At 40.9% G+C, this 16,183-nt stretch overlaps 2 protein-coding genes across 2 annotated transcripts in view; one reads left to right on the forward strand and one right to left on the reverse strand.

Annotated features, from left to right (window-relative positions):
* Positions 1–11,974, reverse strand: part of degs2 (delta(4)-desaturase, sphingolipid 2) — a 54,235-nt gene extending 42,261 nt beyond the window's left edge. Inside the window, exon 1 of the mRNA XM_060829262.1 lies at positions 11,765–11,974. Within this exon, the coding sequence (XP_060685245.1) occupies positions 11,765–11,846 (82 nt within the window). The 5' untranslated portion in view covers positions 11,847–11,974. The remainder of the gene's footprint in view (positions 1–11,764) is intronic.
* A 328-nt stretch (positions 11,975–12,302) lies between these two features.
* Positions 12,303–16,183, forward strand: part of yy1a (YY1 transcription factor a) — a 43,932-nt gene continuing 40,051 nt past the window's right edge. The window contains exon 1 of the mRNA XM_060829261.1: positions 12,303–12,998. Within this exon, the coding sequence (XP_060685244.1) occupies positions 12,497–12,998 (502 nt within the window). The 5' untranslated portion in view covers positions 12,303–12,496. The remainder of the gene's footprint in view (positions 12,999–16,183) is intronic.

A 16,183-nucleotide genomic window follows, 5' to 3' on the forward strand; every position in this document is an offset into this window, starting at 1 on the left:
CATGAGAGCCCATAAAATCTAAGACTAATTAGAAGTTGGCATAAATATCACAGAGTTGTAAAGCTGAACAAGAAATGTTTTGTGAGTTACCTTAGTTCAGGATGAGAAGACTTAACTCCCACACCCTTACACTCTATCCCTATCTTAGGGATAATCTAAGAGACAGTAGATGGGAGCAACCCATCTGTTGAGAGTCATAAATAAATTGTTCCCATCAAATGAAGTGAGCGTGATCTTCAGGAAAAGGGATGGAGGAAAAACTTGGGAAAGTGGAGGCTCAAGATTTCAAAGGAAGATTGAACATAGGAACAGGAGTTGGCCATTCAGCCCATCGAGCCTCCTGCAATATTTCCATATGCTTTGATGTCATTAGCCTCCAGAAAGGTATTGATTTCTATTTTGGACATGCTCATTGATTGAGCACCCACAACCCTCTGTGGTAGAGAATTCCAAAGATTCCCCACTCTCTGAGCAAATAAATTTCTCCTCATCTCAGCTTTAAGTGGCCTATCCCTTATCCCAAAGTGAAAGGTGAATCAACAACGGCAAACATGATAAGTTAAAAATTGCATTAGATCAATGGGCATTGTTTACAAGGAAGCCATGATGAGTGATATGTCTAAGGATTGGCAGTAATTTACATTTCAGCAGAGGAGGAGTAAAAATTTGATGAAAAAATGGAAAATAAGTCAGTGAGAAACATAAATGCAGATTATAAAAGCTTCCTTAAGTATGTGAAATGGACAGGATTAAGACGCATGTGGTCCTATTACAAAGGAGACGAGAGAATTTCTATTGGAGAACAGGGAAATGATAGATAAAATACACAGTTATTTTGCATTACTTTCACTGAAGAAGATACAGAACATCTTCCAGAGATGCTAAGTAATCAATGGGTATTTGAAACTGAGCAGCAAAAAAAATCAAGAAACAGTCATTGAAAAATTAACTGGATTGAAAGCTGAGCAATCAGATGATTTGAGAACGCTGAAGGAGGTGGCAATAAAGATTTGAAATGCATTTGTGGTTATCATTCAAAATTCTGTTACTTCTGGCGGAATAATGAAATTCCGACAGTGTATAAGCAGGTAATTCAGCCCATCGAGTCTACACTGACTCTCCAAAGTGCATCCCACCCAGATTCCGTCCGCCTCCACCCCCAACTCCCCCACATCCCTGCAGCTCTGTATTTCCCATGGTTAACCCACTTAATCTACACTATCCTGTACACTATGGGCAATTTAGCATGGCCAATCCACCTAACCTGCGCATCTTTGGACTATCGGAGGAAACCAGAGCACCTGGAGGAGACCCACACAATCACAGGGAGAACACAACAGTTGCCCAAGACTGAAAATTGAACCTAGGTCTCTAGCACTGTGAGGCAGCAGTGTTCACCACTGATCCACCATGCTGCCCTGTAGGTATCTGCTGTAGATCGTGTGGTATTGTCATAATATACAACCATTTCCTCTCTACTAACAAATATTTTAGTGTATTTTCCCAATTCACCATAGCTAACTTGCTCTTCATAGTTTCCTTTCCTCATATTTAAGACCCCTTGTTTCAGAATGAACTACATTGAATTTATACCAATGTGAAATTTTGGTATATTATTGTCACTGTTTTCCAAAGGCTCCTTTATAGAAAGATTATCAATCACCCCTTTCTTGTTATTTAACACTAAATCTAAAGGGCACAATCTCTAGTTGACTCGTCAATGTACTACTCCAGAAATCCATCTTGTACAAATTCTGGGAATTTATCTTTGACAGTATTAGCTCTGATTTGATTTACCCAGTCGAAATGTACATTGAGGTCAGTTAGCATTACTGCACTGTCCATGATGCATGCATCTATAATTTCCTGATTTATGCATGCTCAAGATTACCACTATTGTTTGGTGGCCTACAGCTAGCTTATAACAATATTTCCTGCCCCCTGCCGTTTTTTTCCACTCAATCTAAATTGTCTCTACATGTTAATCCTTCAGTCTAAGATCCCCGCGCCACTCCCCCCACCCCAAACTCACTAATGTACTAATTTTGTCTCTCACTATTGTTTCCTTGCTGACCCAGAAGGAACCTAAGGATTTGTTTTTAAAAAGTGCTTGCCTGCAATTTGTCTGGGTGTTGATTGTTGCCCATTGCTGCCAGCATGTTTGTTATCATATCAGTCTTTCAATCCCCAGAATGAAATTTGTTGTCAAGTATTCTAACTATTGATTCTGCTTTACACTGAAAGAAAGAAGCAGTGGGTGGGAACACACCAACTGCACCCCCACTCCAGGTTAAAATCCAGACATCAATGTATGCTGTAATGACACTCATGAGCACAACCCTTTGTTAAATTACTTTGCAATTATGCCAAAAGTGAGTGAGAGCAACATTCTCCCACTCCAGTCCCCACCCAAATATCGACACACAATATCTATCAAAAAAGGTGACATGGAAACTCCAACAAACTACTGCATTTGTGTTGTGTCAGCTAAAGACTTATGATTTTGCGTGCATTCAATTCCTGTTTTCTTAAATAGTTCCCAAAACTAGTGCACAATGTGATTATTAAAATTCTAATCTCATAAGCCATCACAAATTTGCAACACTAAACATACAAATGATTACAAGCTTTACTTCTTCTTCACAGATACACCTTCACCGTCTTTGCTGAAGATATATCTGTGGAGAGGAAGTAAAAAAATGAATAGTGAGGAAATTTCACAATCTGAAAAGTACAGACATCTACTTCTTTTTCAGTGCAGTGCAGCTGTGTTGTGAAGTTTTGAACCAATCAATCAGAGAATATCTGATACATTATTAAGTACTTTTAATATAGGTGAGTACTTAACCTTAACTATTAGCTATTATTTTTGGTTCCATAATGGTATAAGTTGATATATACTTAGCTATCCTTAATCAAATTTGAAGAGGAAAGTAGTTTGAATTTCGATGCTCTTGTGCACCAAAAATGTGACTAGTGATTGGTTGGGGAGGGGATAGAAGGAGCAGGAATTGCATCTTCTTTTAGAAATATTTAACTGTACTAAATCTTTCAGTTTTCTCACTGAAATTAACATATTTAGGAATGGTTGCAAATACATAGCACCTTTCATTACCTAAAGACATTTGAGAGTACTTGTGAAACATACTGAGTGCTGTCATGTAAGAGATTCTGCAGCCAATTTGCACACAAGGCCCCAGATACATCAACATAATAATGGCTGGATTATTTGTTTTAGGAACATCGATGAAGGGATAAGTATCGTGGAGGACACCAGAGAGACCTTCCTGCTCTTCATTAAAGTGCTACCGTGAGATCCTTTACAAACATTGAAGAAAGCACATGGATTTTTGGTTTAACATCTTGCCAGATGGAAAGCTCTTCACAAGGTGAGTCTAGATTAGAGAGGTGCTGGAAAAACACAGCCGGTCAGGCAGCATCTGAGGAGCAGGAAAATCGACGTTTTGGGTAAAAGCCCTTCATCAGGACTCAGGACAAAGGAGATGACCTGGGAGTTGCAGTGAGAGAAACAATCACTGAGATTCTTGTGGAGAGAGGAGGAGAACTTTTTCAAGGTAGGCATCTTTGCTAGAGGATTCACAGTAAGATTCACAAGGTAACTGTTCACCTAGATAAATCTTTTGAGTAGAACTTGAACCAGTGCATTCTCTCTCAGAGAAACAAATGTCACCATTTAGGCTCAACATGCCTTCCAAACATCCCCAATCTTAAGAAAATGGAACTGAATTGATTCCAACAGGGATTTCTGACAGGATTGAGAATAATCATGGGAGAGAGCAGTTCAGAAAATATTTGGAAGGAACAAACAGAGCAATGACCTCTTTTTAGGAAATTGCTGGTACCCAAACAAATGGAACTTTTAATATTAGCAACTAGTGTGGAAGTCACAAGGGAATACAAAGGGAAAAAAAAGAGTTTTGTGGAGGAAATAAATTAGGAAAATCATGGGTGAAGATAGCAGTGGAGCTGCAGAGTGATGGAAATTGAAATTAGAATGTATGTGGGACTGGGAAGAGTTCATCCCTGAACTGTCCTCAGTGCTTGGTATTCTTTCCTCATCCCATTGATAGTACTGGAGCTAGCATTGAATATATGGTCTATGCAGAGATTTGACCATACCTTCCTTTTGTTAAAAATGAACTGGTTTTGCTATAAAATTAAGCATTCTATTTGCCGTGGTTGTTGCTCTGAAGAGATTGGACATGTTGAGAAGTTAGTCATACTTGGGTCTTATTCAGTTTTTTCATTAGCAAAATTCATAAATTCAGGTCCACCAATTTTCTCTTCCATAAGCAATACTTTACAGCTTTTGGCATATAATTTCCTCTGCTTTTGCCCTTTCTACTCACACACTTTCTGAACTCATTATGTATTTTATTTAAACTCAATTGTCCCTCCCAGTTTGGAGTCATCTAAAAAATGTACATTGATTGTTTAAAATGATGACATAAATTATAAATTGTAATTATAAACTTCCTGGCATAAACATCAGAACTCTAAATTATTTGTCACAAAATAACAGTGACTTGCATTTAGAGTCATAGAGATGTACAGTATGGAAACAGATTATTCGGTCCAACTCATCATTGCTGACCAGATATCCCAACCCAATCTAGTCCCACCTGCCAGCGCCTGGCCCATATAACTCCAAATCCTCACTTTTCATATACCCATCCAAATGCCCAATAAATGTTGCAATTGTACTAGCCTCCATCACTTCCTCTGGCAGCTCATTCCATACATGTACCATCCTCTGCATGAAAAGGTTGCCCCTTAGGTCTCTTTTATATCTTTCCCCTCACATCCTAAACCTATGTCCTCTAGTTCTGGACTTACCCACACCCCAGGGAAAAGACTTTGTCTATTTACCGTATCCATGCCCACTCATGATTTTATAAACCTCTATAAGGTCACCTCTCAGCCTCTGACGCTCCGGGGAAAACAGTCCCAGCCTATTGAACCTCTCCCTATAGCTCAAATCCTCCAAACCTGGCAATATCTTTGTAAATCTTTTCTGAACCCTTTCCAGTTTCATAACATCTTTCCGAAAGGAAGCAGACCGGAATTGCACACAATATTCAAAAGTGGCCTAACCGATGTCCTGTACAGCCGCAACATGACCTCCCAACTCCTGTACTCAATACTCTGACCAATAAAGGAAAGCATACCAAACGCCTTCTTCACTATCTTATCTACCTGCGACTCCACTTTCAAGGAGCTATGAACCTTCACTCCAAGGTCTCTTTGTTCAGCAACACTCCCTAGGACCTTACCATTAAGTGTATAAGTCCTGCTAAGATTTGCTTTCCCAAAATGCAGCACCTCACATTTATCTAAATTAACTCCATCTGCCACTTCTCAGCCCATTGGCTCATCTGATCAAGATCTTGTTGTAAAGAGGCCACCTTCTTTGCTGTCCAGTACACCTCCAATTTTGGTGTAATCAGCAAACCTACTAACTATACCTCTTATGCTCACATTCAAATCATTTATATAAATGATGAAAAGTAGTGGACCCAGCATCGATCCTTGTGGCACTCCACTGGTCACAGGCCTCCAGTCTGAAAAACAACCTTCCACCACCACCCTCTGTCTTCTACTGTTGAGCAAGTTCTGTATTCAAATGGCTAGTTCTCCCTGTATTCCATGAGATCTAACCTTGCTAATCAGTCTCCCATGGGGAACCTTGTCGAATGCCTTACTGAAGTCCATATAGATCACATCTAAGCTCTGCCCTCATCAATCCTCTTTGTTACTACTTCAGAAAAACTCAATCAAGTTTGTGAGACATGATTTCCCATGCACAAAGCCATGTTGATTATCCCTAATCAGTCCTTGCCTTTCCAAATACATGTAAATCCTGTCCTTCAGGATTCCCTCCAACAACTTGCCCACCACCGACATCAGGCTCACTGGTCTATAGTACCCTGTATTGTCCTTACCACCCTTCTTAAATAATGGCACCACATTTGCCAACCTCCAGACTTCCAGGAACTCACCTGTGACGATGGATGACACAAATATCTCAGCAAGAGACCCAGCAGTCACTTCCCTAGCCTCCCACAGAATTCTTGGGTACACCTGATCAGGTCCTGGGGATTTTATGCATTTCAAGAGATCCAACTCTTCCTCCTCTGTAATCTGGACATTTTGCAAGATGTCACCCTACATTCTATATCTTCTATGTCATTTTCCACAGTAAATACTGATGCAAAATACTTGTTAAGTATCTGCCCCATCTCCTGCGACTCCACACAAAGGCCACCTTGCTTATCTTTGAGAGGCCCTATTCTCTCCCTAGTTACCCTTTTGTCCTTAATGTATTTGTAAAAACACTTTGGATTCTCCTTAACTCTATTTGCCAAAGCTATCTCATATCCCCTTTTTGCCCTCCTGATTTCTCTCAAGTATTCTCCTACTGCCTTTATACTTTTCTAAGGATTCAATCGATCTATCCTGTCTATTCCTGACATATACTTCCTTTTTTTTCTTAACCAAACCCTCCATTTCTTTATTCATCCAGCATTCCCTGTACCTCCCAGCCTTTCTTTCCACCCTAACAGGAATATACTTTCTCTGGTTTCTTGTCATCTCATTTCTGAAGGCTTCCCATTTTTCAGCCATCCCTTTACCAGCGAATATCTGTGCCCAATCAGCTTTTGAAAGTTCTTGCCTAATACCATCAAAATTGGCCTTTCTCCAATTTAGAACTTCAACTTTTAGATCTGCTCTATCCTTTTCTATCACTATTTAAAAACTAATAGAATTATGGTCGCTGGCCCCAAAGTGCACCACCACTGACACCTCAGTCACTTGCCCTGCCTTATTTCCAAGAGTAGGTCAGGTTTTGCACCTTCTTTAGTAGGGTATATCCACAGACTGAATCAGAAAATTTTCTTGTATACACCTAACAAATTTCTGTCCATCTAAATCCTTAACACCATCGCAGTCCCAGTCTATGTTTGGAAAGTTAAAATCCCCTACCATAACCACCCTATTATTCTTACAGATAATTGAGATCTCCTGACAAATTTGTTTCTCAATTTCCCTCTGACTATTAGGGGGTCTATAGTACAATCCCAATAAGGTAATCATCCCTTTCTTATTTCTCAGTTCCACCCAAATAACTTCCCTGGATGTATTTCCGGGAATATCCTCCCTAAGTACAGCTGTAATGCTATCCCTTATCAAAAACGCAAAATCCCTAATCAAAGCACTTTATATAGTGCCCTTAAAAATAGTAAAATGTCCCAAGTTGTTTCACAGCAAAAATTACTAAAACAAAATTTGATAGCAAGCAATGTAAATAAGTATTACAGCTGGTGACAAAAAGCTTAGTCAAAGTGATGGGATTTTACGGAATATTGCAAAGGAGCAAAGAGAGAAAGACAGGCAGAGAGCGTTAGAGAAGGAATTCCAGATCTATGGAAGTTACAAGTTCTTGTAGTGGAGTATTTAAAAATTGGAAATGTTGGAGAGCCCATAATGAAAGGAGCACAAGTGTCTCAGAGGTTCATGGGGTGGAGGAAATTACAGAGATGGGGGGATTTCAAACAGAGGTTGAGAATTTTAAATCAAGCCCTTATTTACCTGAGTTAATATCGGTTACCAAGGACAAAGGTAGTAGCTGAGTAGACTTGTTGTGAGTTATAGCACAGGCTGTTTTGGATGATCTCAAGTTTTGGGTAATAGCACACTGGAAGCCAGCCAAAAGTGCACAATAATCAAAGTTTCCAGAGATAACAAAAGCATGAATGAGTGTTTCAGCTGCTGACTTAAGGTTAACATGCAAGTTCAACTGACAGTTAGGAAGGCAAATGCAATCAAGAGGGCCAGAATGCAAGAGATGTACTGCTGAGGTTATAAAAGGCTTTGGTTAGACCACATTTGGAATATTGTGAGCAGTTTTGGGCCCTATTTCTAAGGGAAGACATGCTGGTGTTGGAGGGAATTTCTAAAGGATGTTTACGAGAATGATGCCAGGGAAGAAGGGTTTGTCATATGGGGAAGTGTTGAGGATCTATGCTTGATGTAGCTTCGAAGGCTGAGGGCAGAATCTGATTGATAGTTACAGAATACTGAAGGACCTGGTTAGAAAGGATGTAGAGAAAATATTTCCACTAGGAGAGACCAGGACCCAAGGAACAGCCTCAGAATGAAGAGATGACCCTGCAGAACTGAGATGAGGAAGAATTTTTCAACTCGAAGATAATTAATCTGTGGAACTCATTGCCGCAGATGGCTGAGAGTCATTGAGTGTATCTAATTCAGATAGATAAGTTCTTGATTACTAAGGGAATCAAGGGCTATGGGGAGAAGGCAGGAGAATGGAGTTAAGAAATATATCTGCCATAATTAATTGCTTCCTTCAGAAATTTTTCCAATAGCTTGTCTACCACAGATGTCAGAATCACTGGCCTGTAGCTTCCTGGTTTATCCTGACACACCCATTTTGAATAATGTCACCACATTAATTTTCCTCTGTGACCAGAGGGAGTTTGAAAGTTAATACCAGAGCCTTGCAATTTCCTCCTTCTCTGCAATGATCTGTGATACATTTCATTTTGCCCTGGATATTTATTCAATGTCAAACCTACTAAAAATGCTAAAACCTCAATGCTAATTCATTCAAAACGTTATCCATATTTTTTTTCATGCCCCTCATTGTTTTTCTAGTTTCTTTTTAAGCAACTCATTGCACTTTATATATTCATCTTGGGCATCCATTGTTTTGAGCCTTCGTAGCTACCATAAGCTTCATTTTTTGTGATGTTACTGAGTGGCAGCATGTAGATGAACAAGCAAAGGATGGGTCCTTTGTGGACACCAAAGGTAAAGCTGCAGGATTGGAAAAGAAGCCATAGCAAATGCATCTCTGGCTCTGACTGAATAAATGAGAATGGAATTTGATGAATGCAGTCCTACCTAAATGGATAATAGTGGAGGGACTTTGGAGGAGACATGGTGTGATCAACCATGTCAGAGGTTGCAGGCAGTTCAACTGTGACCTCAATGAAAGTCATTGCAGAACTGTGTTATGGACAAAGATTGACTATGGCATATTTACAATGCCACACAACAACTGCTAATTTGGTGTCATAAATAATGGGTGAATTATTTGCTAAACATTTAAGACAAAAATTATTTATTATGAAACACTACATGTGTTCTAATTTTATATTAAATGATATTAACTCCAAACATCAAATGGCCAATGTTTTAATAACCTTGGAAATAGTCTGGTTTTGTTCAGTAACAATAATGTATTGCATATTATGAAAGGTCTTTAATCATTTACAGAACCCAACCAGCTTGCTACATTCAGACATTCCCATATTTTGTTTCCAATGGGTTGCTCAAGTTACTTGAATTTTGAAGGGAATCAATGGTGGGCATCCACGTACTGGATACAATGATCCTGCTCATTCACACTAGGGAAATTATTACGTTCAAATTAGTTTCTGCATATTATTCAACTGATCCCCAGATACACAAAGCAAATGAGAAATTCCCATTCAAATGGAGATAAGAATGAGTGCTGATACCCACCTAACAATGGCATGACGTTACAAAGTCTGACTTTCTTCCAAGCAAATATTTTGGAATCGACCTCTCCCCTTAATAATGAGAACTATATACATTACAGCCTTTTCTCAACCGCGTTCAATTAGCGTAAATTGTATTTAATTAAGATTCAATCTCTACTGAACAGTAAAACAATGCTTAGGGGCAGACTGGAATTTATTGAGATCTTGTTTTTAAAAAATGCTATATTTGTACACTTTAACTGCTGCTTTTATTCGAAGTAGAGGCAATATTACATTCTAACGGGATTAAATAATTTGTGGCCCTTGGCAATGAAACTTGAAAATTCCCTGAAACTAATGTGAAATTTACTCAAGATTAAATTTCACTGATCGCCAAGCCCAGGGATTCCGAATTTTCGAACACCTTCCGCATGTTTTTCGCATTTAGCCCCCAGAGTATTTTCCCGAAATGTATCTCGCTCCGAAGTTTCAGTTTATAAAATTGTGATCTATTCATTTGAAATCGAGTAGAGCCATGACCCGTTCTACAGGCGCTGGACTGATATTGGCCAACCAGAAATAACAAGGCTTTCTTTGTTTTCGCCGTAAATCTCAACAGTGCACACTCTCCAATATCAAGAGACACCCTGCCACGACCCGATTACTCCCAACTTCAGTCATTATTTATCCCATCTTGCATATGCTGGGAATAGCGAACTATTTTTTAAAAATGCAGTTTATCCAGTAACGGGGAACTAATCCTCTGGTTTTGACAAATAAAAATTAATAGGCAACAAGTGGCTGAACAGAAAAGTTCATGTTTCTATTTGGCTGGTTTCCAATAGCTAAATGAACGATTGTCTAAGGTAGATGAGAACAATGCCAAAAAGACTTCCATCTTCCAAATTCTGTTTTAGACCACTTTTAATGTTAACCCCTCCACTTGTACATAGAAACCTGGTTGGGCGTGCAATCTCTCACACACAAATATATACAGTTTGGGAGAACGGTGACGGTAAGACTGTAGCTGTTCACCTACTCAGGCTTGGACAGAAATTAGTTTGGGCATTGCTAATCCACAATTCGGGGAAAACAGGGAGATACTGTACAAAGTAAGTTTGGACAAAATAAAATCAACAATATAGTGGCCACAAACTTTTAAAACATTTTCAACGGTGGCAAATTTAACAATTTATTATTTTTTGCAAATATTCAAGCCCTTCAAATCAATGAAATGCGCCTCGGCGCCCAAACACTTGATTGTGTTTGACATTTGCAAAGTAATTTACAATGATGTACACGATCCATGCAAAATTTGCAACAGGTGTCACTGCACCAGTCGGCACAAAGTTTCCTGCCCTACCTGGACGATCCTTTCTCTCGCCCCACCCAACTCTATAAAGATCGTGATTCCTACGTTCATGGGTTTGTTACACCGAAATTAACAGCTCAAATCTTTCAAAAAAGACCACCCACGCCCCACACATAAACGTTATCTCCCATACTGGCTGATTTTGAGTATTTCCATAGTTGGAATGAAAATCGGACTCAGATCACGGAAATGTCTAGATTTCTCGTCGGAAACTCTAAAAATCTTATTCCCACGCTGATTTTAGATGGACTGTGGACTGGGTCGAACAAATTTGCCTCGTCTTAGGTACGGTCAAAACTTAATGACCTCTTCAAATAATGCTAACCGTTTCTTTGAAACAAATACGTATTAAAACATACGATTTCGTTCAGCTATACCTGGCATTCAGCGACAAGCGGAATGTTGTCAAATGTACTCAAATACCTGCACAAGTTCGCAATCTTATACTTGACTGACACAGTGGGGGACCCTTGAGAAAAATGACTGTAAATAGTGATGAATTGGACGATATAAGCACATAATATGCTGACTGGAGAAGGAAGAGAAAGTTTTAATCTGACTTGGAAAACACACAAGTTGATTCAACGATTAAAAAAGGGTGCAGGCTGCTCGCCTTGATTTCCTCTTCAAATACCAGCATTTCCCCGTTCATGGGAAAACAAAACAAAACTCAGATTGAGTTACATTCACTTCGAATTATAAAGCAAACTGTTGAAAATTATTATTCAGAACATGCCTTAGCTGGATTTGTATAAGAATGGATAATTTGGAAAATGAAAGATCTAAAAAAATCACATTTGAAGACAAACTTTTACTTGATTTTGTTTTAAAAGACCAGACGTACCCAACATTTCTTTTCTCCTTTGCGTATGAGGCTGGTCCGTGTACACCCATTCAAAATCGTGTCGTTTCATTTTGATGCCCATGCTGTCTTGTGCTTAATGTGAACGTGTGTGCAGCTTCACTGTCAGCGCTGCTTGTGAGCGCTACCAGTTCATTCACCTACCTCAAAGCAGCAACAACGCAGGAACGGCAAAATAAAACCGCTCTGCAACGTACTGCACCCATGGGATGGGTGTGGGCGTGCTCCAGAAAGAGTCAGATTGGCAAAGGTCCAAACAGGTGAGCGCTAAAGAGAACTCGACGCAAGTTGAAATAAAAACAAAGGACAGACCGCTGAGAAAATTAGTGTATTTCTGTATTTTTATTAAATAAGGAGATTGCATTGAGGGTGGCAGGCTGTACTGAGATGAGCTGAGAGTGCTGGGTTGAAAGCCTGGTGGCTCTGAAGTGTAAGGTGTATTTTTTTTTGCATTAGTGCTATCTATTGGCACATGGCAACAAGGGCAAATCATGAAGGACAGGAAGTGGAATGAAGTCTCGCGGTAGTTGCTCGCAGCGCCCGAGCGGATGGTGGCTGCCGTTTTTTTTTGTTGCGAGATTTGCTGCTGATATTTTCTAGTTAATTGTTGGTGGGATAAAGCACGGGGAGGAAACTGAAAGGGAAGGAGCTCGAATTCTGTGGGGTGTCTCTTTTTTCTCTCCTTAAAATCTCTAAAATCTGAGAAAAAAAAGCATGGCTTCGGGCGACACTTTATACATCGCCGCGGACGGCTCGGAGATGCCGGCCGAGATCGTGGAGCTCCACGAGATCGAAGTGGAGACGATCCCGGTGGAAACGATCGAGACCACGGTGGTGGAAGGCGATGTGCACCAGCCCATGATCGCCCTGCAGCCTCTCAGCGACGACCCGAGCCAGGTCCACCAGGAGGTGATCCTGGTGCAGACGCGGGAAGAGGTGGTCGGGGACGACGCCGAGCTGAGGGCCGAGGACGGCTACGAAGACCAGATCCTGATCCCGGTGCCGTCGGCGGGCGCCGAGGAGGAGTTCATCGAACAGACTCTGGTGACGGCCGTCTCCGGCAAGAGCCGCATCAAGAAAGGGGCCGGTAAGAAGGCCACCAAGAAGAGCTACCTGAACGACGGGGGGCTGGACAGGACCGGCAGGAAATGGGAGCAGAAGCAAGTGCAGATCAAGACCCTGGAGGGGGAATTTTCGGTGACAATGTGGGCTTCGGGTGAGTGCACGGGGAAACAAAACGCTCGGCGTCGGTGCATGTGGGAGTAATGGGGAAGATGAAAAATAACGACTCGGAACCGAAATGCGCGCATTTGCGAGCTTTCTCTTCGGCTCTAGGGCGTGTCCCGCCGCAGCGGGAGGGGGAGGGGGAAGAAACGGTGAAGAAGCGAAGGTTTCGGTGTTTTCCGCCGCCCGGTTGGAGATCGAGTGGTTTCTGAATGTTTTTGTTTTGAAGGGAAGCCATGTTTCCCCAGGTTATGGGCGCCGCCATGTCAGTATGGCCGCCCGAAAACATGGCTTCCCGATGGGGGAAGATGGCGGCTGAAGATGGCGGGCGGTGCAGGAGCGAGTGCGCTGCTGCTTTTCGGGCCTTGGCGCTGCTCTGACCGTTAGGCGCTCGCTCGCGCTAGGCCTCATGGCGTAGTTCGACTTTCAGCCGCCGCGCAACCAAACCTGCTGCACGTACCACGTCACTCAGCAAAGGGGAGCAGTGTGGAAGGCGGGGACTAGTGATTGACAGCGGCGCTAAAGCCAATGGGACGGGTGAATTCCGCTCGAGGGACCAATGGAATGGGTGCAGGGCGGTAGGCTGCTATCAAGTTCGGTAGAGGCGCAGCGGCGCTGAAGTGGGTGGTACGGAGAGGGGGAGATCGCTGGCGGCTGCAGCAGCAGGAGCGGAGAGACTCCATCTCAGCGGCTCTTTGTTGGTCAATTCTGCCTCCTTCCTCTCTCTGATCCTTGCGAGTTAGATTTGGAAAATCAAGTTCGTCCGTTTTTTGTATTTTTCTAATTAAAAGAAAGGGTGGAGGGAATTCCGATGTTTGGGTTTTGTATTGTTGGCTATTTTTCTTTTCAAATATTGATTTTCCTAATCAAGCTTCGAAGATGGAACAATGTGATAACTCAAAATAAATTTGTATATGCCTTTTTTTAAAAAAAAGGATTAGCCACCCGGGGATCTGGTGCCGTGTCTGAAATGAAATTATTTTCCGCTCTTGAGGTGGTGAGATAGGTCTGTAACGAGCAGTTTAACGTCCTGTATTTAAGATTTTGTAGATGCCATTGTGTTCAAATTCTAAGTGAGAGTTGGTCTTATGTAAGGGAAAACTTTAATAGGCTGGCATATTTTCCCACCACTTTTTTCTTCAGCCGCAAGGTTGATTGGTGTGAAAGTAGTTATAATTGTGCATGTGCCAATGTGTATTTTGGCAAGCTTCCCCCCACCCCCCAAAAAAAACCCTTCAAAGTGTCGCTATGCAATATCAATGAAGTTAATATTAGAAGCAAGTATGATCCCATAGTGCCCCCCTTCCCCAAAATAGCAGGAATCCATAGAGAATCCGACTGGAGAAGAGACTAAACTAAAAATCCAACTCGATCTTCAATAATGTGCAAAATTTTGTGCATCCTAGATTTTGGCTATTTACATTGTTAACCAATCTTTTAACTATGTAAATTCAGTAGATTACCTTTCTGTGCCTGGATCAGATCATGTTTTCAAATCAGACTTGTATACCAACAAAGTGTTTTTGAAATTCAGGCCGCCTTCAGCTCTTTTAGCTTTTATTTCAGATTTGCTTTTATATAAATTTGTGTTATATAGTTGAAGTTTCAGAAGATGTTAGTGGTTCTTTAACAGTTATGAAAATGAAATGTTTGTTCTTTTCTCCACCTTCTAGTCCAATTATTTTGAACAGGTCATGCATAGCCTACTTAAATTTGGTGTTGGTATACAAGTTTGTGTTTTTAATTTTGTTCATCCTAATTACTTCATATTCATAACATTAGCACTGTATCTCTACTTTCAAACATTTGGATTTATGGAGATGATATTTAGTATTTCTAGATGCAGCCACTTTAGATTGTGTGATGTTATGAAAGCAAAGCTAGTGGGGAGATGAATGGATTGAAGAGAGTCTGGGAGAAGGTTGCTTTCTGAATTTTCTTTCCCCCTACAAAGAACAGTTGAATTGAAATTAAAAGGCTAAAAAATTAAACTTTATTGCTTTCTTAAAAATGTGACTGGAGCAGATGGGTCTGTAACTAAAGGCAGTGGAAAGTGACTGCCTCTGTCTCTGTTAGAGTAATGTCTGACTTTTGGGTGCCATTTTATATAGGAAGATAAGGCTTTGAAGAGGATGCAGAGTGGATTATCCAAACAGTATCAGGGTAAAGGATTTCAGTTATTTGAGACCATAAGATAGAGGAGCAAAAATAGAACCTTTTGATTTGCCCATTGATTCTGCTCTGACATTCAAACATGACTAACGTTTTTCAACTTCTTCTCCTGCCTTTTCCATAATTCTTGATTGCCTTACTCATTAATAATCTATCTATCTCCATCTTAAACACTCTCAATGACTTGGCTTCGCAGTCTTCTGCCGCAATGAGTTCCACTGATTTACTACTTCTGACTGAAGCAATTCTTCAGTATCTCCATTCTAAAGGTCATCCCTTCACTTTGAGGCCATGCCCTTAGATCCAAGTCTGTTTCATTAGTGGAAATATCTTCTCCATATCCACCCTGTTCAGGCCCACTATTAAAACTCTTCATTCCTGGCATAATTCTTGTGAACCTCCTCTCAACCCCCTCCAGTGCCAGCATGTCTTTCCTCATACATGGGCCCAAAACTGCCATGATATTAGGTAAAAACAATGACTGCCGATGCTGGAAAGCAGATTTTGGATTAGTGGTGCTGGAAAAGCACAGCAGTTCAGGCAGCATCCGAGGAGCAGTAAAATCAACGTTTCGGGCAAAAGCCCTTTATCAGGAATCTGATGAAGGACTTTTGCCCGAAACGTCAATTTTACTGCTCGGTTGCTGCCTGAGCTGCTGCGCTTTTCCAGCACAGCTAATTCGGAAACTGTTATGATATTCCAAGTGCAATCTGACCAGAGTCTTGCGTAGCCGCAGCTGTATTGTACATGCTTGCTCTCTATTCTAACCTTCTTGCAAATGCAGTGTTAACATTCATTTCCTTCTTAAACTGTCACCTGACCTGCATATTAACGTTGAGAGACTCAAGAACTAGGAGATATTGGAAATCAGAATCTGGAATTGTACTCCTTTTGAATAATAAAATATTAAGGGAATACTTTTTAATACAAGAATTCAAAACAATAGGGTATTTTGATTTGAGTAGCTCAAAAACAACTTTCTGGTGGCATGTATTCATACGATAC

Source organism: Hemiscyllium ocellatum, chromosome 8 (assembly GCF_020745735.1).
Source record: "Hemiscyllium ocellatum isolate sHemOce1 chromosome 8, sHemOce1.pat.X.cur, whole genome shotgun sequence".
Lineage (NCBI taxonomy): Eukaryota > Metazoa > Chordata > Chondrichthyes > Orectolobiformes > Hemiscylliidae > Hemiscyllium > Hemiscyllium ocellatum.